Source organism: Lissotriton vulgaris, chromosome 1_1 (assembly GCF_964263255.1).
Source record: "Lissotriton vulgaris chromosome 1_1, aLisVul1.2, whole genome shotgun sequence".
Taxonomy (NCBI): Eukaryota; Metazoa; Chordata; class Amphibia; order Caudata; family Salamandridae; genus Lissotriton; species Lissotriton vulgaris.
Genome location: NC_141685.1, coordinates 1,611,686,137 through 1,611,708,849, shown reverse-complemented (window position 1 = coordinate 1,611,708,849; position 22,713 = coordinate 1,611,686,137). Strand labels below are relative to the sequence as shown.

At 47.0% G+C, this 22,713-nt stretch overlaps 1 protein-coding gene across 1 annotated transcript in view; it reads right to left on the bottom strand.

The window, feature by feature from the left end:
- LOC147750886 (uncharacterized) overlaps window positions 1-22,299 on the bottom strand; it is an 84,278-nt gene extending 61,979 nt beyond the window's left edge. Inside the window, exon 1 of the mRNA XM_086918461.1 lies at window positions 21,778-22,299. Within this exon, the coding sequence (XP_086774587.1) occupies window positions 21,778-22,246 (469 nt within the window). The 5' untranslated portion in view covers window positions 22,247-22,299. The remainder of the gene's footprint in view (window positions 1-21,777) is intronic.
- Between the last annotated feature and the right edge of the window lie 414 nt (window positions 22,300-22,713).

Genomic DNA, 22,713 nt, shown 5'->3' with positions numbered 1-22,713 from the left:
CCAGCCAAATACATGCCCCCGTTTAATTAGGACTTTTCACAGAAGATACCCTCACAAGCCAAAGCCGGTGGGGGTATTGTGGGAGGGGTGTTCGGTCATGCCTGCTCATTACAAACCCTCGCACAGGCAGAGTTTGCATGCGGGGTTGGCAAAACTGTGGTTGGCGGAAAAGCGTCCCTGGTGGATGCGCGCGCATCTGCGCATGCGTGCTGATGCCGATAATCATACTTAGGCCCGCCTAGCACTCCAGGAAGTGCTTCGCGATTAGCCAGAGTTAGTGTTCCGTTCCGGGTCACTGGTGGGGTTCCGTCCGAGGAGCTAGTGGTGGCGTCTCGTTTGCTGCTTTTTCCGCGTTACCGTGAGTTCAGGCTTTGCTGGCCTCATGGCTTACTTTTCCTTTTGCCTTTGCCTCAGTGTTTGTCTTGGGTTCGGGAACAATCCTGTTCCTTTGCTTTATGGTGTTACTTTTGTTTACCTTTCGAGTTTGTGATTTGTATCACGATACCTACGTTAAAGCCCTCTATCTGTTTTTGTGATTACTAATGCTCCTTGCCTTTAGCAATTTTTGTTCCTACCACAATTAGCTGTTTTCATTTAGTACTGTATAATGTACAGAGTCAATCTCTTGTATCTTTGATCCTGCCAAGTGTTCTTTGTGAATTAACAAGGTGTTCACTGTTGGCGGAGTTGTATAAATTCGGTCCTGGTGTACTGGTTGTATGACATTATTCATTACCTCATCGCCAGTTATACATTTATACTTTATTCCAAGGGGAAACGGCTAACCATCTGGTACATTCTAGCCACAGTTCTGGTGTTCAAGAACCTGGCCCGAGTGAAGATTGCGGTTTGCTGTGTCTTCCCTACCTTTCCTTGCTGTGTTCCCCCTTTTCCCCCTGGTTATCACTTGTGTGTCAGTGTTGTAACCTTACATCAAGGGGTGATAGGGGTGAAATTGGGTACTATACTTCAGACTCCAAGGCACTCCTGAGACAACAAGGCACAAGCACGACAGTTAACAACTACTGCTAATAAACTGCAATTGGTGGTGACACGCTGTTCTGTTTGGAACTGACCCACACTCTGCTTTGACCTGCATCGCGCTGAGAAGAGGAAGGACCCACCAACTCAACCTCGGGCTGTTGAGACCTCCTACCGCCACCCTCCCGCCGTCCTGCTGGTACGTGTCATCTAACAGCGGGGCAGCCGAGCGGAGTGAGGCGAGGGGCTGCCTACAACTCCCGGCAGCCCTCGAGGTCTCCAGCCACACCCCCAGCAAGCCGCGCCAGGAGGCGCATAAAGGGCGTCACTGATACAGCGAGCTGTGACACGCTGTTCTGTTTGGAACTGACCCACACTCTGCTTTGACCTGCATCGCGCTGAGAAGAGGAAGGACCCACCAACTCACCCTCGGGCTGTTGAGACCTCCTACCGCCACCCTCCTGCTGTCCTGCTGGTACGTGTCATCTAACAGCGGGGCCGCCGAGCGGAGTGAGGCGAGGGGCTGCCTACAACTCCCGGAAGCCCTCGAGGTCTCCAGCCACACCCCCAGCAAGCCGCGCCAGGAGGCGCATAAAGGGCGTCACTGATACAGCGAGCTGTGACACGCTGTTCTGTTTGGAACTGACCCACACTCTGCTTTGACCTGCATCGCGCTGAGAAGAGGAAGGACCCACCAACTCACCCTCGGGCTGTTGAGACCTCCTACCGCCACCCTCCCGCCGTCCTGCTGGTACGTGTCATCTAACAGCGGGGCCGCCGAGCGGAGTGAGGCGAGGGGCTGCCTACAACTCCCGGCAGCCCTCGAGGTCTCCAGCCACACCCACAGCAAGCCGCGCCAGGAGGCGCATAAAGGGCGTCACTGGTCCCCCTCGCGGGACGCTGGGCGAAGCCTGGGCCAAGGGTGGGCCCGTCACAGACCGGAGGAGACTGGGCCGGGCCCACCCTCCTAACAACCACGTCAAGGTAAAACCTTGTGGAAGGGCATGCAAGTAAATCACATAACGATTTTTTATTCACCCGCGATCTTACATTTAGGCTAAGTCTATTCACTCTCTTTCACCCAGTCGTAAAAGATATAATGACTACAAGAGGCTCCAGAAGCAAAACCCTAAAAAACATGGCGAGCACAGTAGGTCCTATCGACCAATTTCTCAATAAAGTGAATCAAACCATTGATCAAACAGTATTGTTGATTGATCGACGTGTCTCATATGAGCTAGATCAAGCAAAACGCTCATCTATGGGTATGCTGGCACAGGCTAAAACCCCAAACCCTTTACCTCAAAACAAGACGACTTCGGAAACAAACGCCGATATACATGCAATACCAAATACAGTTGACCTATCAGTATCTTCACAACTGTCTGACTCACAACTGACCCAGGGTCTCGAGCAGACCCCTGATATTTTCGCAAGTCCGCAGCCAACATTAAACCACTCAATACAGCCAGAATTAACACAGCCTGAACTAAGAGGAATCAGGGAAGGAGCAATTCCCAAACAACTGAATCATAAAGAACCACGCCTAAAAAGCCCAATACATATCGTTGCTACAAATTCTGACTCTGATTTATTTCCCAACGACCAAAACCGACAGAACATCGTCTCTACAGAACTTAATAGTAACATCATTTCCGATGTTCTCATAGTCGAAAACCATACCAACAAACCTAACTCTAAACAGAATCGGCAAGAAATATTGGTTCCCCATTCAACAAGAAACACATAATTCCAAGGCACATTCATCTTTGCTAAAAGAAATCATGAAAATAGTAAAATATCAGCTACAACCTATACAAAAAAGTTTACAAACTATAGAAAATCAAGTAGCCGTATTAATCCTCCAAAACAACTTCTAACGTAAGAAACAAAGACATTCCAGTTTTACCAGGCCCTAGTACCATCTCCGGAAAAACTAATCCCACAAATAAATCAAAACAATTAGTGAACAAAATGGCTACCACAAATACTACAACCGCAAAAACAGGAGAAAAAGCAGACTCATCAAAAGAATCAAAATCAAATTCTTCCATCAAAAACCAAGACCATCCCAGATAATATTAAAACTACTTCTGGTCCACAAATTCAACCATCAGTAAACCCTACCCCTGCAAAAGCCTTACCTGTAACAACCCCCTCTATACCACCAGCACAGAGTACACCTCGCCAAGAACAGCCACAGAAGCAAACAAATAAACCAGAACGACCAAAGAGAAGATGGCCAAAATTAGTAAATCTCCCACCGGAAGCAGCACCCTTTGTTGTCATACTAACTGGGGTTCCTGAATTAAGTAAAGACACAGACGAACCAACCTGGTCTTTACTAAATAAAACACGCTACTGGCTAAACATCAACAGGCCCAATCACCCAAATAACATCACCAGAATTACTACAGTGAGAAGGGCCTCTTGGATAGGCCACCAGCCAAAAACAATCCCCGGTGACTGCATAATAGTCAACTTTGAAAATCCCCGCGCAGTGGACTATATATGCTCATGGGACACACCGGAAAACAACGAAGGAATAGACGTTAAACGTCTATCCTTTTTTTACCCTCGACAAATCCATCGCCTCGAGAACCCTAACTGGCCATCAAACTGGTCCTGGGATCAATCTGACCATGGACCAAGAAACTGGAATCAGGGTGACTGGGGTCAAGGAAACAATCAAAGGTACCATTTCCAGGGGGATTGGGGCTACGATCACAGAGATCGAGGTGACTGGAACAATTACGGCAGGAGAGTACATCAACATCCGTATAGAGAACCCTGGACCGGAATTCCAACATTCAATAACTACAGTTGCCTAGACATGGTCGACTGACCACCATCACAGTCTTACACCACGAGCCCTCTGCCCAAAATCAGGGCTCACTCAACTTCTCCAGCTAATCACCTAAAGAGTAAGACGTCTGACAAAGCCCAAAGTACACTAAAAACTAGATCAGATGATTACACACCAAAAACTATAACTCAAAACGCAAGTAATCAGCCCAAAGAGTGTCTTCACCGTTCCAAGTTTTGTACTAGATCTCCGACTTTGCTACACACTGCCTCTAATAAACATACATGCACTGCAATTCCGAACACGGATCCCTCCAACATATTAGCAGACGTAGAATTTGTCGCCCAGCTACCGCCACCTGCTGATACCAGTACAGAACTTGAGAGGAATATGTTATTCTGGAACGTGGCGGGCCTAGCATCTAAACATCTCGAAAAAAAAATTCTAGATCTGGTTCACACAAACGCCCTAATCTGTCTTCAGGAGACATGGCTGAACGATCCAATTCATCTGGTGGGATACAAAACATACTTTTCCCATGCAATAAAATCAAACTCAGGGAGAAGTAAAGGGGGCCTAATTATCTCCAACCTCTGGCCCTGTCAGGAAATTACGCCTATATTGCTTCACCATAATTATCAGATCATCAACATTAAAATAACCAATCAAGAAGTTTACACTATAATAAACTTTTATAACAACATGACTGTAATGGCTGCCTTTTTGCTGGCTCTTTGGAGAAGGAGAATGATGGAGAGTGACTCCAGCCTATCACCCCCATAGCATAGGGATTAGGACTATAGATAGGGACCCTGTCTTACATATATTAGATTTACAAAAAGGGGGTGGTGATGAACAGAGTGTCTGAGTTAAACAGACCACTCTTACCCAGTCCAAAGATCAGGGCTTGATCCATCACCGTTATTTATCTCACTGCCCCATCCCAGCTCAGAACCTGGCTATATGCAAATCAGTCTGTCCCTGGCCCAGTGCATCATGGGAACAGGGCAGACTAAACTACCAAGCCAATTCTTCACCAGAAAGGAGACAAGCTACCGGGGACCGGTTTCTGGCATTTCAGCCTTCTTCGGCCCGGCTTGCTTGAATCCTGATGGAGCAGTGAGAAAGGGACTCATGTCTGAGTATATGCCAGAAACCGGTCCCCGGTAGCTTGTTTCCTTCCCAGTGTAAGAATTGGCTTTTGTAGTTTGGTTTGCCCTGTTCCCATCATGCACTGGGACAGGAACAGACTAATTTGCATACAGCCAGGTTCTGAAACTGGGATGGTGCAGTGAGCTAAAAAACGGTGTTGGATCTAGCCCTGATCTCTTGACTGGGTGAGAGTATTCTGTTTAATTCAGAGACTCTGTCCCTCACCACCCCTTGTTGTAAATATTTTTGTCCACCCTAAGCGTGGAAGGGTATACTCAGATGTGAGTCCCTTGTTCATTGCACCATCAGGATTCAAGCAAGCCGGGCCGAAGACGGCTGAAATGCCAGAAACCGGTCCCCGGTAGCTTGTTTCCTTCCCAGTGTAAGAATTGGCTTTTGTAGTTTGGTTTGCCCTGTTCCCATCATGCACTGGGACAGGAACAGACTAATTTGCATACAGCCAGGTTCTGAAACTGGGATGGTGCAGTGAGCTAAAAAACGGTGTTGGATCTAGCCCTGATCTCTTGACTGGGTGAGAGTATTCTGTTTAATTCAGAGACTCTGTCCCTCACCACCCCTTGTTGTAAATATTTTTGTCCACCCTAAGCGTGGAAGGGTATACTCAGATGTGAGTCCCTTGTTCATTGCACCATCAGGATTCAAGCAAGCCGGGCCGAAGACGGCTGAAATGCCAGAAACCGGTCCCCGGTAGCTTGTTTCCTTCCCAGTGTAAGAATTGGCTTTTGTAGTTTGGTTTGCCCTGTTCCCATCATGCACTGGGACAGGAACAGACTAATTTGCATACAGCCAGGTTCTGAAACTGGGATGGTGCAGTGAGCTAAAAAACGGTGTTGGATCTAGCCCTGATCTCTTGACTGGGTGAGAGTATTCTGTTTAATTCAGAGACTCTGTCCCTCACCACCCCTTGTTGTAAATATTTTTGTCCACCCTAAGCGTGGAAGGGTATACTCAGATGTGAGTCCCTTGTTCATTGCACCATCAGGATTCAAGCAAGCCGGGCCGAAGACGGCTGAAATGCCAGAAACCGGTCCCCGGTAGCTTGTTTCCTTCCCAGTGTAAGAATTGGCTTTTGTAGTTTGGTTTGCCCTGTTCCCATCATGCACTGGGACAGGAACAGACTAATTTGCATACAGCCAGGTTCTGAAACTGGGATGGTGCAGTGAGCTAAAAAACGGTGTTGGATCTAGCCCTGATCTCTTGACTGGGTGAGAGTATTCTGTTTAATTCAGAGACTCTGTCCCTCACCACCCCTTGTTGTAAATATTTTTGTCCACCCTAAGCGTGGAAGGGTATACTCAGATGTGAGTCCCTTGTTCATTGCACCATCAGGATTCAAGCAAGCCGGGCCGAAGACGGCTGAAATGCCAGAAACCGGTCCCCGGTAGCTTGTTTCCTTCCCAGTGTAAGAATTGGCTTTTGTAGTTTGGTTTGCCCTGTTCCCATCATGCACTGGGACAGGAACAGACTAATTTGCATACAGCCAGGTTCTGAAACTGGGATGGTGCAGTGAGCTAAAAAACGGTGTTGGATCTAGCCCTGATCTCTTGACTGGGTGAGAGTATTCTGTTTAATTCAGAGACTCTGTCCCTCACCACCCCTTGTTGTAAATATTTTTGTCCACCCTAAGCGTGGAAGGGTATACTCAGATGTGAGTCCCTTGTTCATTGCACCATCAGGATTCAAGCAAGCCGGGCCGAAGACGGCTGAAATGCCAGAAACCGGTCCCCGGTAGCTTGTTTCCTTCCCAGTGTAAGAATTGGCTTTTGTAGTTTGGTTTGCCCTGTTCCCATCATGCACTGGGACAGGAACAGACTAATTTGCATACAGCCAGGTTCTGAAACTGGGATGGTGCAGTGAGCTAAAAAACGGTGTTGGATCTAGCCCTGATCTCTTGACTGGGTGAGAGTATTCTGTTTAATTCAGAGACTCTGTCCCTCACCACCCCTTGTTGTAAATATTTTTGTCCACCCTAAGCGTGGAAGGGTATACTCAGATGTGAGTCCCTTGTTCATTGCACCATCAGGATTCAAGCAAGCCGGGCCGAAGACGGCTGAAATGCCAGAAACCGGTCCCCGGTAGCTTGTTTCCTTCCCAGTGTAAGAATTGGCTTTTGTAGTTTGGTTTGCCCTGTTCCCATCATGCACTGGGACAGGAACAGACTAATTTGCATACAGCCAGGTTCTGAAACTGGGATGGTGCAGTGAGCTAAAAAACGGTGTTGGATCTAGCCCTGATCTCTTGACTGGGTGAGAGTATTCTGTTTAATTCAGAGACTCTGTCCCTCACCACCCCTTGTTGTAAATATTTTTGTCCACCCTAAGCGTGGAAGGGTATACTCAGATGTGAGTCCCTTGTTCATTGCACCATCAGGATTCAAGCAAGCCGGGCCGAAGACGGCTGAAATGCCAGAAACCGGTCCCCGGTAGCTTGTTTCCTTCCCAGTGTAAGAATTGGCTTTTGTAGTTTGGTTTGCCCTGTTCCCATCATGCACTGGGACAGGAACAGACTAATTTGCATACAGCCAGGTTCTGAAACTGGGATGGTGCAGTGAGCTAAAAAACGGTGTTGGATCTAGCCCTGATCTCTTGACTGGGTGAGAGTATTCTGTTTAATTCAGAGACTCTGTCCCTCACCACCCCTTGTTGTAAATATTTTTGTCCACCCTAAGCGTGGAAGGGTATACTCAGATGTGAGTCCCTTGTTCATTGCACCATCAGGATTCAAGCAAGCTGGGCCGAAGACGGCTGAAATGCCAGAAACCGGTCCCCGGTAGCTTGTTTCCTTCCCAGTGTAAGAATTGGCTTTTGTAGTTTGGTTTGCCCTGTTCCCATCATGCACTGGGACAGGAACAGACTAATTTGCATACAGCCAGGTTCTGAAACTGGGATGGTGCAGTGAGCTAAAAAACGGTGTTGGATCTAGCCCTGATCTCTTGACTGGGTGAGAGTATTCTGTTTAATTCAGAGACTCTGTCCCTCACCACCCCTTGTTGTAAATATTTTTGTCCACCCTAAGCGTGGAAGGGTATACTCAGATGTGAGTCCCTTGTTCATTGCACCATCAGGATTCAAGCAAGCCGGGCCGAAGACGGCTGAAATGCCAGAAACCGGTCCCCGGTAGCTTGTTTCCTTCCCAGTGTAAGAATTGGCTTTTGTAGTTTGGTTTGCCCTGTTCCCATCATGCACTGGGACAGGAACAGACTAATTTGCATACAGCCAGGTTCTGAAACTGGGATGGTGCAGTGAGCTAAAAAACGGTGTTGGATCTAGCCCTGATCTCTTGACTGGGTGAGAGTATTCTGTTTAATTCAGAGACTCTGTCCCTCACCACCCCTTGTTGTAAATATTTTTGTCCACCCTAAGCGTGGAATGGTATACTCAGATGTGAGTCCCTTGTTCATTGCACCATCAGGATTCAAGCAAGCCGGGCCGAAGACGGCTGAAATGCCAGAAACCGGTCCCCGGTAGCTTGTTTCCTTCCCAGTGTAAGAATTGGCTTTTGTAGTTTGGTTTGCCCTGTTCCCATCATGCACTGGGACAGGAACAGACTAATTTGCATACAGCCAGGTTCTGAAACTGGGATGGTGCAGTGAGCTAAAAAACGGTGTTGGATCTAGCCCTGATCTCTTGACTGGGTGAGAGTATTCTGTTTAATTCAGAGACTCTGTCCCTCACCACCCCTTGTTGTAAATATTTTTGTCCACCCTAAGCGTGGAAGGGTATACTCAGATGTGAGTCCCTTGTTCATTGCACCATCAGGATTCAAGCAAGCCGGGCCGAAGACGGCTGAAATGCCAGAAACCGGTCCCCGGTAGCTTGTTTCCTTCCCAGTGTAAGAATTGGCTTTTGTAGTTTGGTTTGCCCTGTTCCCATCATGCACTGGGACAGGAACAGACTAATTTGCATACAGCCAGGTTCTGAAACTGGGATGGTGCAGTGAGCTAAAAAACGGTGTTGGATCTAGCCCTGATCTCTTGACTGGGTGAGAGTATTCTGTTTAATTCAGAGACTCTGTCCCTCACCACCCCTTGTTACATATATTAGGGCATTTTCGTGCCATTTTCCTTAAAGTAAGGCTTATGAATTTAAGTTAGGGGATAGATATATAAGTATTAGTTATGATTTGCTCATTTGCTAACATGCTGGGCTATTTTCCATGGAGCTATGCATATTGTGGGCTCCGTAGGCCTTAAACGAGACAGACTCCATTTTGCTTTCTGCCCGGTAGCCGAGAAGGCTTTCTAGGTCAAATGTAGTGTTTTAGTTTCAAGCTGTTGTTCGCTTGGAGAGAACCGGTTCAGGCTGACCCTTATCGAAGGAATGTATTTTTCTCCACTCCGAAGACACAACTTCAGGCCGGCCGGCTGGGAAAGTGTCCTTGGTACGGGGAGGTACAAGAATTTGGTGGGCGGCAGGTTACTGGCCGTGAATTTCCATGAAGGAACGGGCTTTGATATTAGCGAAGGTGTTAGTCAGTTTTTGAGTTAGTCCGTAGGCGGCATCTAGCCGTTAGCATCTCTGCCATTACTCATCTCGTGGCGGACAGTTGCCATCTTTGAAGTTCGAGAAAGATTAAGACCAAAACTCTCTGAGAAAGACTGAGCGAGAATTAGCGCGGAGCGCACTGATACAGAGAGAGAAAGAGGCGGTATCTAATAATCAGCAAGGTTCCGGTGTCCTGAAGGGAAGCAGACGAGGTTGAGCCTAGCGGTGCAGACGTGTACTTGTGACGGCTGGGGTGTGACTGCAAGGCGAGCCAGGATACAGAGACGAGAAGGGAACCTAGATGACTGCCGAGCCCAAACTTCACATTAATCAGGTGACGTCCGACCAGCTCTAATAGAACGTGCACTCTAATCTTTACCCTTTTTGCAGAAGTTATGTTGCATAGTAATGTGATTTGTGTCTATTGTTAATAAATATCCTAATTCTTATGGAATTATCGTGTGCCTCGTGTTCATGTTCAATCTTGGTAAATGCATCTCCTAGCCGAGCGTTGTTTATGTGAGCGGATGTGAACTCCCGATCAGGTAAATAGTGATCGAACAAAGAGGGAGTGAGTGGACCTTTGATGTCAAGAATAGGAGGTACACCCTATAATTTGGGAACCGTATCAAAAGTCATTATTATAGTTTTATCCCGAGTAGGTAACTGAGATATTGTCCTGATAATGGTTCATAGGAATGTGGTCGTCGTTGATATGCGGCGTTAGTGAGAACGTTGGGTGGGAGACCAGCGCCTATACCCACAGGATTGTGGCTTGAATAAGTGAGAACGCCAGGGAGGATACTGGCGTGTAGTTTCGCAGGATTGCGAACAGTTTGGAAAAGGGAGCATTGGGTTCTGCAGGCCCATGTGTAGACGCACAGGATTGTGTGTCAGATCTGCCCTAGGGTAGACCGGTCTGGGTCGGGGTGGCCGCGAGACCAACTGATGTGAATAAGATATTGTAGAAAATCTATGTATATTCCCCATCCTTAGGTACGACCTATATATATATATATATATATATGTATATATCCATTGTGAATACTGTCTAAGGAGGGAAGGTGAGTACGTTTTGGCTGGGTCATAGGGGCCCCTGGGGGCTGATCCCATTTACTCAGAAAATCCAGCCATAACAATGACCCTGACGGAGCTAACCAAAACCCTAAGCGAAATTTGCGAAGTGACAAACGATTTAAAAAGCAAGTATGCCAAAGTCACACACTCAATAATCTGGGGTGGAGACTTCAACCTTCATATATGCAATAATGCAACGCCTCTACCTGTGGGATCACAGATGAACAAGAAAACCCTTTAATTCATTTCTCTCACACGGAGGAAGGCAATAACATGCAGGCTATCATGTTCGAGTTAGACATAGGGTTTGCGAACATGATAATGACGCCGACGACCCAATTTACATCAACCTTCCATGGAAGAGGCGTTGAAACGTTAATAGACTATATCCTAGTTTCAACCAATAAAGCTACACGCATAAAGCACTTCGAAGTGAACAACAACGCACTCAGTGATCATTACCCACTTAGATTAACGTATCTAGAACCCGACTACCAAAAAAACAAAGTTAAGGACCATCTGGGTATCCTGCATCAAGGAACACTCACATTGAACAGATTAAATGGCTTTACTCTAAAATGGACCAATCTAGATCAAGAAACTACCAGCGCAAGTATAATTAAAAAATGCAGGACAGATATTGACAATTGTTTAAACCCCTCTACAACTGCCTCAGAACTTTTGACTGGCTACAACGCAATAGTGAAAACGATACCCAATGAACTAACTAAACCCAGCAAACAAAACAACATAATAAGAAAAGGTTGGTTTAATACGCACTGTACAAAAGCTTATTCGGATCTAAAGAAAGCATTAGCAAAAAAGAAAGAAACAGAGAGGAGATAATCCAATTAAGGAAATCATATACGCATGCACTCAAAAAAAGGAAAAAAGAGATACAAGGTAACCTCTGGACTCAACTTCTAAATAGCAGCACATCAAAAGACAGTGCAGCCTTTTGGAAAATAGTTAAGAGCCCATTCTTAGCTGAAAACAACGAAGGTCCCTCCTTAGACGTCGCTATGAACGCGGAGGACTGGGTGCACCATTTTTCAGGGGTCTTTGGAGAGACCAAACCCGGAGATACAACTCCCCTGCCCCCTCTCCCACCGGTGGAATATCCAATACAAATACATTTCAATATCAATGAAACAGCGAAAGCTATAAAGTCTGCAAAAAATGGCAAAGCGCCAGGACCAGACTCTGTCTGTTAGAACTGGCTATTTCTGGTAGGCTAAGGCTGACGCCATAGCCAGGCAGAAACCACCATTCTAGTCAGGGCAAGGAAGTCACACGCCAAGATAACCTCTGCTCACCCCCTTGGTAGCTTGGCTCAAGCAGTAAGGCTAAACTCGGAGGCAATGTGTAAAGCATTTGCGCCAGCGCACAACAGCAACAACATACTAGGCACACCACAAAAGAGACTCCACACAAGGTTATTATAAAAATAACTTCTGTATTGTAAAAACACATCAGATAAAATCACACATATACATGGTGCCAACTGGCACGGGCAATATTCACAGGGATTATGTACACAAGACAGGGCCACAAGGGCCACTGTCATATTCAGATATAGCACTTCTAGATAAAATGTAGAATATCAAATCACTTCTAGAATAAAGAATAAATGTAACATAAAATAATAATCAAAGATAACCACCAGTAACCACTGGTAACAGGAACCAGGACCTTACTAGGACCACCTGTACTAAGAAAGAAGAACCACCTAAGTATCACACAGCATTAGGGGTCTAAGAAAGAATACATTACTCATGATGTAATAAACCTACATTCAGAGGAGTAGAAAAAAGACAACCACCTAAGAATAACCACATTTAGGGGCATAAACCAGAACACCTTACCCATGATGCATGAACACATTCAGAGGAGTAAGAATAGAGCACATGATGCAATAAAATACATTCAGGGGTGCAGCGCAAGAAGACACATGATGACTAACCATTCAGAGGTGCAGCGCATGGAAAGGAAGACACATAATGCATAAACATTCAGAGGTGCCATAACATAAGTCAATAGCGCAAAAACACACAGTAGGCAATTCTTATTAAAAGCATAGAAAGCACATTGCGCCAACACTACATAAGCCACCACCTGTGGCAGTCCCTAGGCCAACCGGCCTTGATGGGGCAAAGATGCCCTGGTTCCAATGTCAGGGCGCGCTGCCATGCAGCACCAGTCCAAAGTACAAAAGCCTAAACGTGGCAGGTGCCCACAAAGTGCTGGGCACCTGGGCATTGCAATAAAATAAACTGCGACAGGGTCCTCACTGACCCTTGGGCGCAAACTTCGCCATGCTGGAGCCACACAGGCTCTAAAACAACCACTGTGGCCAAACGTTGGAGCCCTCTGGCTCTTCAACAAAATACCCCCTCTGAGCCTAGCAGGCTCTTAGGACATCCGTGGGGTCGTTGGAGCCCCCTCTGGGGCTCGACGTTATGGAAATGGCCCCCAAGCCTCTCTGGGCCCGTAAAACAAATCTGCCCCCTTAGAGCCTCCATGGCTCTGAACACACGATAGGGGCAAGGAGCCTCTCGGGGCTCTACACGCGTTGGGGCGACCCGCTGCCAGCCGGGGCCGCCCTTGAAGCCCTCGTGGCTTCCCTCTGACCTGAAGCGCGAGTTCGCGCTACTGGGGGGGGGGCGGACACCGACAATGTGTCCCGGCGCCCCTCCCCTTCTCCGGCCCCACTCACCGGTCGCGCGCCGTCTTCTCTCTCTCCCTGGGGCTCCCTCAGCACACGGGAGCCCCAGCAGCGGGCCACGCTTCACCCAGTCCCCCATCTCGGGACCGGGACACCGGACAGCGGAGCTCTCGTGACTCCAGGTCCATTCTTCGGCCTGACTCCCTCATGGCGGCCTCAGCAGACACCCGGGAGCCAGCCAATGGCAGTGCGGCTCCCGGGACAAGCCTCCGATGACGCTGACGCCTCAGCCAATCGCTGCGCGGCTCTGCCAATGACGCGGCGGGGCTGGGGCCAATCCCAGCGCGGCGTCACTGAGGGGGCTCGTCGCGCTCCGCCAATGGGAGCGCGGATGCTTCGGTTTCTCGGCAATCCCCGGCCAAGGGCTCTGATGAGTGTGGGCCCCGGGCAGCGGCAGAGAAAAGCGGAATAAGGCACATAAAGCGCTCTCAAGCGCTGCAGGCAATTCCCAGCGCTCCCCAGCGCTGGAGGACCAAGAAGGGTTTAAAAATAAAGCGCTCCCAGGCGCACTCAGTAGCAAAGTCATCCAGGCGCTTCCAGGCTAGAATAAGCCTTGGCAAAAGCAAGCCAAAAGTCCTTCAGCAGTCCAGGACCTTAGCAGTCCAGGGGAGGGAGCAGCATAGCCCCCAACACACAAGAGTCCTCCAGGAAGTGCAGCAGGTAGGGGGACAGGCAGGAAGAGTCCCCCAGCAGTCCATCAGATGTCCAGGAGCTGGGCAGGGCCCAGGGATCCCCCTGAGCCCCAGCAGCAGCATGCCCCTGGCAGATTCAAGTCAGAAAACAACATTTTGGAAGGGGATACAACCCCTTCTTATACAGTGCAAAACCTTTGAAGTCCTTTGAAGCAGGCAGTGTGAGAACCAGCTGGACTGGTTTAGAGGGAAGTCCCCTTCAGTATCAGGGACAGAGGTGTCAGTCGCCCAGCGGGAGGTGGAGCCAGCTTTGTAGTTACACAGGAACAGCCCTTCACTATCAGGTGCCATCTCCTCCCACTTCCCTGGCAGCAGATGCTGCCTTTCATCCATGGGCTGACTTCAGACAACCTCCTGGGCTCTCCAGCCCCTGTCATCCTCAAACCAGACAGTCAATCCACAAGCAGGCCCATGCACTCTGGGCCAGGCTCACCAGCCAATCACATGCTAGCACCAACTTAAACAAATATTCCAACTTCCAAAAGTAGTACTTCTAGACTAGACACAGTCATGCTGCATACATCATTTTGCAGCATTCATTCTCACGAGTTCTCTCATACCAAACTCGCCCCTGCACTCCCCACGCATCAGGAACTACCATGGGCATACATATTCCCCATTCATTCCAATGGGAGGGCAGGTCACTCACCATTCATCCACAGAGAGCTCAAGCACTTTACACTGTACCACAGTGAAAAAGTGCGCAGAGGCCTAAAATCACCAATACCAGGTTCCATAAATAGGCTAGGAAAACGCAAAAAGTCTAGGGGTGAACCTGCCTAATGGGCCGGGTCCAACACTGTCCCTATGGATATTTACAAATTCCTACCAGATCTCTGGTCTCCCCTTTTAACCAAAGTACTAAATGCAGCTAAGGAAATTAACCTCCCCAACTCTTGGTCAACATCGATTTTGGTGCCTATTTTTAAGAAAGGCAATAGAGATAGTCCTTCCTGCTATCGCCCCATCTCCCTCCTGGATTCGGTCGGAAAGATGGCAGGGAGGATATTGCTTGATCGACTGCAGGAGTGGTCAAAAGAACACGAGGCACTCTCAGACCTTCAATACGGGTTTAGGGCCGGCTTGAGTACCGTGGACCAAGTCCTAAATCTAACATTACTGGCCGGAAAATATGTAACAGCGAAAAAATCCAGCCTGCACATGGTCTACGTCGACCTCACTGCAGCATTTGACTGCGTGGAACATTCAAAACTCTGGTTGATAATGCTGCAAATGGGGATTGATACACCAATAGTAGATTTTCTACCTGAATTATATTCCGGCGCTACGGGAAAGGTACGATTCGGGACGGCAGGCCAACTAACAAATAGCTTTCCAATACAGAAGGGGGTCAGGCAAGGGTGCGTGCTGGCCCCCTTCTTATTCACGCTCTATACTAATGAACTTGAAGCAGCATTGTTACAGGGCGTAAAAGATCTTCCAGAAGCGGGCCGGCGACCGATCCCAGCATTGCTATATGCCGACGATGCGGTGATCCTTGCACGAACTCCGGTCCAGCTTCAACGGGCCCTAAAAAACTACTGTACTTTCATGACAAGTCTAAATTTAAAAGTCAACATCAAGAAAACCTATGTGATGCATGCCGGTACCAAGGGGAAAAAAGTGAAGACAATCTATGTGGACAATTTGCCCCTTGAAAGAACTAAAACGTACCCATACCTTGGCATCACTATTGACGACGCGTTTAATTGGCAAGATGTCTCTCATAAGAACAGTGCTCTAAAAGCTTTCTCTCTTCGTTTGGGAAAAAGACCTCCCACTGAGATGATAAAGATCTACAACGCAAAATGCATTAGTACAGCTACCTTTGGAGCAGGAGTGTGGGGAATAACAAACGTTGAACAAATCCAGACAGTCGAAAACTCTTTTCTAAAATTCCTACTGGCCGTCCCAAAGAGCACAACTACCTTCGGTTGCCACCTAGAACTCGGAGTGGATCATATTTCCGACATCATCAAGATCCAGCCCATTATGCTATGGCGCAGAATTTGGGCAACGGACGAGTGCCAGCTTACAAGAGCAATAATTGAAGACTGTATGAAACTAGAGTGTATGAAAAAGATAAAATGGTTGTGCTAAGTAAAATCCTTTTTGTCAGATATTGGCCTTTTGAGATTTTTCAATGAACCACAGTCAGTAACAGACATAACGAAAAAAGAACTAAAAACACTTTGTCTGTCTCATTTAAATCAACTACGGATTCTGAACGAAATAGGAAAGACTTCTGTTCAACATTGCTTAATGATACAACTGGTTCCATCCATCCAACCATATCTCCAGTACGACATGATACACAATTTGAAAAACTTCTTCTCACTCGTTTCAGGTTCAACCTTTTTCACTTTATGGTTTTATTTCCTATTCAGAACGTTTGGACACACAATATCTCAGTGTGTCCCTGTGACTTTATTTCCCCTCAGTCCACAATTCACGTTCTTTTCTTTTGCAAATTTTACACGCCACTTCGCAGGAGGTGGATATTACCAATTTTAAAAGTAATGAAGATTCGAAGATGCCGCCCTGCCTATTTGGCATTGCAATTCCTGGAAAACAACTTAATGTCAAAATCTGTGGCACAGTATCTAAAATTATGTCTCAGGCATCGCACGAACTTATAAAACAACAAAGAGCAGCTTGTCTTAAAAATGAACTCTAGCAAATGTTCTGTTTTCAATTTTAACATAGTATGAATTTAATGTTTATTAATATATTTATTGTATATATCTGTACTTTTTTGGCTTTCATAACGAAAACCGAATAAAGTTGATTTGATTTGATTTTGAACTGCAATTGGATAATGATCACATGCTCTCTCCCAACGACCGGAATTTCCTTCTTCATTTTTTTTATTAATTTAGTTTAAGAACTGTACTCCTAATATCGGAAGCTTTAGTCTTCTTTTCCCCTCTTAAATCCTTCAGACATTCCCTTAATTGTATAAAATGTTTTTCTTTTAGACATTTTTATTTTTTTAGATTGAGAGCCCCCCAGCTTCACCAACAATGTTTAGTAAAAAACACAAAACAAACATTGACAAAGTCAAAAGGCTGACCGCCAACGCCAGACTTACTGGCTTTGTCAGTTGCCATTTTGCTTTTCTAGTGTTTTCGTTTATTTCTGCCTGCTTCCTCTCACCTTGCTGCCTTCCCAGGGTCCTTACCCTCATCCCCTTAAACCCTGTTCCCAGTTGTTCACCCAAAGGGTCCTTCCTCAGCTCCCTGCTCCACCTCATGTTTCCAAACTGGGTGCCTTGCTTTCCTCCCTGGAGCGGATCATTCTGCTGTTCCCCAACGCAGAGCCTTTTACTCTTCCTATACCAAGTTCTCTCCCCCATATCTTGATTTTTTTTCCTCGCACCTTTGGTCTCCACTTGGACTATGAACTACCCCTCCTAAATAGCACTCTCCTTCAAAATACAGGTCTTGTGCTTTCTTCCCCTGACATGTTCAGGCCTCACCCACCCCTTGCCTCGTGTTCTTGTTTACCTCACTGACCCTAATGGCCCATGAGCTTAGTCCGTTATGCTATACAGACCACGCCTTCAACAGCCCCATTGCCTACCTTGCTTATGCCACTACCCACTCCTTTGCCTCAATGTGCCCAGGCCCCTAACCCAGGTATTTGCTTGGCCTGCTTATGTACCCTCATCACCAATTACTTGTATTGCATTGTGTGCTTGAACACTCCCCTTTACCCTTCTTTGCCTGGGGTATTCCTAGTGTTTCCCTTCCCTTCCGCCCTGTCAGCCATCACAACTTGATGCATGTGTCAGTCTCCCTTAACTTGTGCATTATTCCCTGTGTGAAAGCAACAGGTCGTATGACCTTCTTTGAGGTCCGATTCTGTGGTAGCAGTGTGCCATTCCTGAAGGTAAAACTCTGCTAGTCCTTTAGATTTTGTTTGATGTAGAGCCTTTGTTGATTTGGGGCTAGAGGGCCTTTTGCACACCAGTGCATGCAAACGTTCATTGGGGCGGTTTTGCAGACCACAGAATGACGCGCCCGTTGTCTTTTAAAAATTATTACGGCTCTTCGGCAATTCAGTGTCCCTTCGGTTCATGAAATCACAGCTTGGTTTAGGGCCACAATGAGCAATGGGCTTCAGGGTCTCCTGCTCCTCCAGGTGATCCTCTAGGCCCGACTGAGGATGCCCATAAACAGATGGCGATTGCTTGGTTGTGGGATGTTGAAAGTGTGCCTTCTTGTCTCAAACCATGTAGCAGGATTTTTTTTTTTTGTTTTAGATTAATTTAGGAGTTGATCCTCTTCATGTGGACCAGCTTTCTATTATGTCCTTATTTTAATCAATATATTTGGAAAGCAAAAACCTTGCTTTAAGTACACAGCGCTGTGCAGAACATGGCGTGCTGCATGACACAGACATAAAGGGCCAGATGTATCAACACATTTCCCCATAGACAGAGAATGGGCAAAACCCTTTGATACATCTGGCCCAAAATCTCAAAAAAAAAAATCTAATATGAAGTCAAAACACATAGATGTTATGTTATGTTATGTTATAGCGTCTTATAAAGCGCTCAGCTGCCCCAGCAAAGGGGCGTCCCAGCGCTGAATCCAGCATAAGAAGAAGGACGGGGATCAACAGGTAGGCATACAGAAAAGATTAGTTATGGGGAAAACGATATGTTTTAATAGCTTTCCTAAATTCAAGAATACCTTCCATTTCACGGATGTGGGCTGGTAAGGCATTCCATAGTTTTGCTGCTAGGAAGCGGAAGGAACGTCCGCCTGCTCGGCTTCGTTTGATTCGGGGTACTTTGACCAGATTTTGACCAGCCGAGCGTAGAGCACGAGTAGATTGGAAGCTAATAGGTAAATTAATTCAGAAATAACAAAATGCAAAACGTTTAAGAGAAAAATCCTGCCTTAATTTACCTATTTGTGTGAGGTAAGTGCACACTCTAGGCTGTGCGAGCATGTATGGATCCAATGACGAAATCTGTTAACCTATTTGGTGTCACAGAGATCAAACCAATAACATTTTATCAGGAACTCACTCCATAGGAGTAACTTTGAACCCCCATGACCAATTTGCCTCAGAAAATTAGAATTTTGTGCTTAAGTTGAAACTGTTCAAAAGTTGAAAGGGAAGAATGTTTTCCATAGGTTTTGCAAATTAGACTTTGAGCATAAGACCGAAACTGCTGGCAGAAAGTTTGGCAAATTAAAAAAATGCATACACTTTTCTGTCACGGAGTGCCTTTCAATTATTTTTTGTCCGGCTGTTGCTGAGATGTAAGCAAAAGGGTAAATGTCTAATATGTATTCATGCGTGCTGTATATTTTGTAAATTGCTTGCGATCCCCAACTAGTAATGGATAATTCATTGTGCATATGCAGCCAACAATCATTGCCTCCCTAGCAAAGTTTGCAAACATCATAAAAACAAGAAAAATAGAACATCCAACAAAGCGGTAAACAAATTGTGCCATATGTTTAAGTGGACAGTCGTTGGCGATCGACAGATGTAAATCAACAAGCATTTGCACTGCAATAGGTCTCGCATTTGCGAAATTTTAAGCTATTGGCATTTTAAATGATGTTTTCAAAACCAACACATAGATAAAAGGTTTGTCATTTACAATGCCAGTAGCTCAAAGTCTCGCAAATGCGGGACCTATTGCATTGCAAATGCTTGTTTTTTTTATTTTCTCTCACTGCCCCAATACTACCCTCCAACCGCTTCTCTGTAGAGCCCCCACCCGTTGTAGGCATTTAGATTTATTATTCCACAAGCAGCCCGTCCCGACCTTGTCCGGGAGCAATCAGGCTTCCCCGACCCCCGCCCGCCCCGACATTGTCCAGAAGCCCGGGCCCCCGCCCGGCCCGTCCCCCGCCTGCCCCGACCCCCGCCTGCCCTGACATTGTCTGTGTGTCCCCTTACCTCAGCCGCCGCTCCTCCCCCGAGCTCCTCAGTTTACCGGTCCGCCGCTCCTCGCTCCTCACTGCCGCTGGTCACCGCTCCTCCCGCCTGTCTGCTGCTCGTCACCTCACCGCTCCTCCCGCCTGTCCGCTGCTTGTCACCTCACCGCTGCAGGTCACCGCTCCTCCCCGCGCCATGTCCGCCACCTCACCGCTCCTACCGCCTGTCCGCTGCTTGTCACATCACCGCTGCTGGTCACCGCTCCTCCGGCCTGTCCGCTGCTCCTCACGTCACCGCGCCTCCCCCGCGCCATGTCCGCCGCTCCTCGTCGCACTCCTGGATGCCGCTCCTCCCCGCGCTCCTGACGTGAGCACGTACGTCGCGGCCGGCGCTACTTCGGAGGGACTACTTTTTTTAATGTACATTTTTTAAATAACGTTTTTGTTTTAAATTTATATAGCCTATAACCATCTGCACACACTGACGATTCCAACTGTGTATTGGGTGTGTGGATTAGCGCTGTGGTTCCCGAGTTTACCCACCTCAAAGCCTCAAAGTTCTTCCTTTATTATAGTAGTATAGATATAGATTTTGGAGGCCTGGCTGTTGCACACTTAACATTTACATTTGTATCTACTGATCTCTTTCCCCGGTCAATTAAAAAGCAAGAATGACACCTGCATCATTTTGAATGTGCCCATGCAAAACCAAAGGGGATGATGGACAAAGTGTTGAACAATGCAAGCAATCACCCCCAGTCAACTGATCTGGGAGCTGGCAATGTAAAGTTTAAAAGTAAACACAGTTGGTTCAGTGTGAAGCAGCCCAAACGTTTTCTAGGATATATTTCATATTATACTACCGAAAATGTGCAAGACATGCTGGTCTGTAAGACATAGGTTGAGTGCAGTTAAGTCGAAGATATTGTTTCTTCACACCAGCAGACACAATACTGTTTACATTATACCAAACTCCAGTATGGTGGTAAAACGTCTAAATAGCAGCCTTTAAAAGAGGCACTTATTGGTTTTCTTGAGGAGCCATTATTATTGTTGGGGACTATCTCACATGATCCATAACTCAGCAGCCACCAATGCATGCCAACCATGCGGAAGAACAAGAGTCAAGCCATCATTCAACCGAGAAAGATGATTGGCTTTAGGCCCCAGATGTGTTTTATAGTGAGGGTTTCTCTGTGGGGAGTGCACATTTCAACGCCATCTGCCCTCAAAGACAAGCAAAGTAACCAGCTGGTTAAAAGACACTTAATTAATACCGGTCACTGCCGTTCCAGACATTTGGCTGGGGAAGCAAAATACTTTACTTCCAGACAACCTATGAGTGGTTCTTTCCCAAACTAAATATTATGGTTAAAGGCGGCTATTTAGACAATATACCGCCAAGATCTGTAAAATCTCTCAGTCGTAATACAAAAAAAATCTAATTAAAAATATATATATAATTTCAAGAAGTACATTTTATTCACTCCGTGGGTCGGTGACAATAAAAAGTGCACATTTTAATCTTCTAATCAAGATAACTGGGTTTGATTGAAAATGTTTTAAATGTTGAGTTCTAAATTAAACCATTTCTTTAAGTGAGAAATTGATGCCTAATGCTTACTTCATTTGCTATGTAAATATCTTGCTCATCTGAGTCGTGTGTGCGTGCGGATATGTGCACGGCAGCCAGCAAGTGGTGGTTGTGCACTGGGCATTTTCGTAAAAGCTCGCAAAAACTCTACGCCCGCAGTTGCGCTGTATGAAATGGGTGCAGCTGACGTCTACTTTACTTACATAAGTTAGTGCCTTGAGCTAGACGCGTCTTTAGACCAAGTTAACTCATTCCAACCTCAATGAAGGAAAGGAAACGTGCGATATCTGCCGTAAAGTTTACTCCCAGCAAGAGGCACGTCAACCCCCTGATGACGCTTACCGGGAAGGGCGCAGTGCAGCTGCTCGAAGCTACGGTTGATGTTGGCAGCAATCAGCTTCTCCAGCAATGTCAGGGAAACTGAGACTGGCACGCCATCTCCACCACCCTGCGACTGCCGTTGAATCTCGTGCAGCTTCTTCTTCACCTCGGCCCGCAGGTCACGGTACTTGTGCTGCAGCTCGTCCTTGGTGCGCACCACCACGCCCTGGCCATTGATGGACTCCACCAGGCGGTGCCAGACCTCCTTGCGCCGCTGGTCGTTCTTCCTCTGACCCTCCCCGTACAACAAGTCGTAGTTGTGGTGCACCGTGTGGATCAGCAGCTGCAGCTCCTCGTAGGTGTAGTTCGGCTTCCTTGGCCTCTTTCCCCCCGTCTTCCTATTACATACAGAATCCCCTGGCTCTTGGGAAGAGGACATAGCCAGCGCTCCCTTATCCACAACAAACACGCAAGTTCCCAAGGCGCACATGCAGTTCCGCGGCAGGGGCACGGCTGAATGTAAATCTGAAACCTACTTTCGGTTACCGAGATCAGCCCACAGAACAGGAAAGTAAATATCCCTCCCCCTTAACCAATCCCGGTGCTGGGAACGGCCATGGCAACCAACCGCAGGGGAGAACAACTGCATAGCAACCAGTAACATAGCCAAAAGAGGCTCAAAACCAATCAAATGAGAAACAAAAAGTAAATGTCGAAACTTAGCTTCCAATCACGAGCTAGGCACAACACACGCGACCTCCCAAAGACCCAAGAAACTTGCTACAGGTTACCGATTTGAAGCGTGAAGAAACATTACTCAGCTGTCAATAGTGGCTCCCCCCCGTCTTGCCATTTGGATAGTAAGGTGGGCCCCAACCAGTTAAATTAATTGCAGTTTAGTTAACTGGCTTGTAACCGACATGCCCTTCCTCTCGGCGGGAACTAAGATTGTCAATT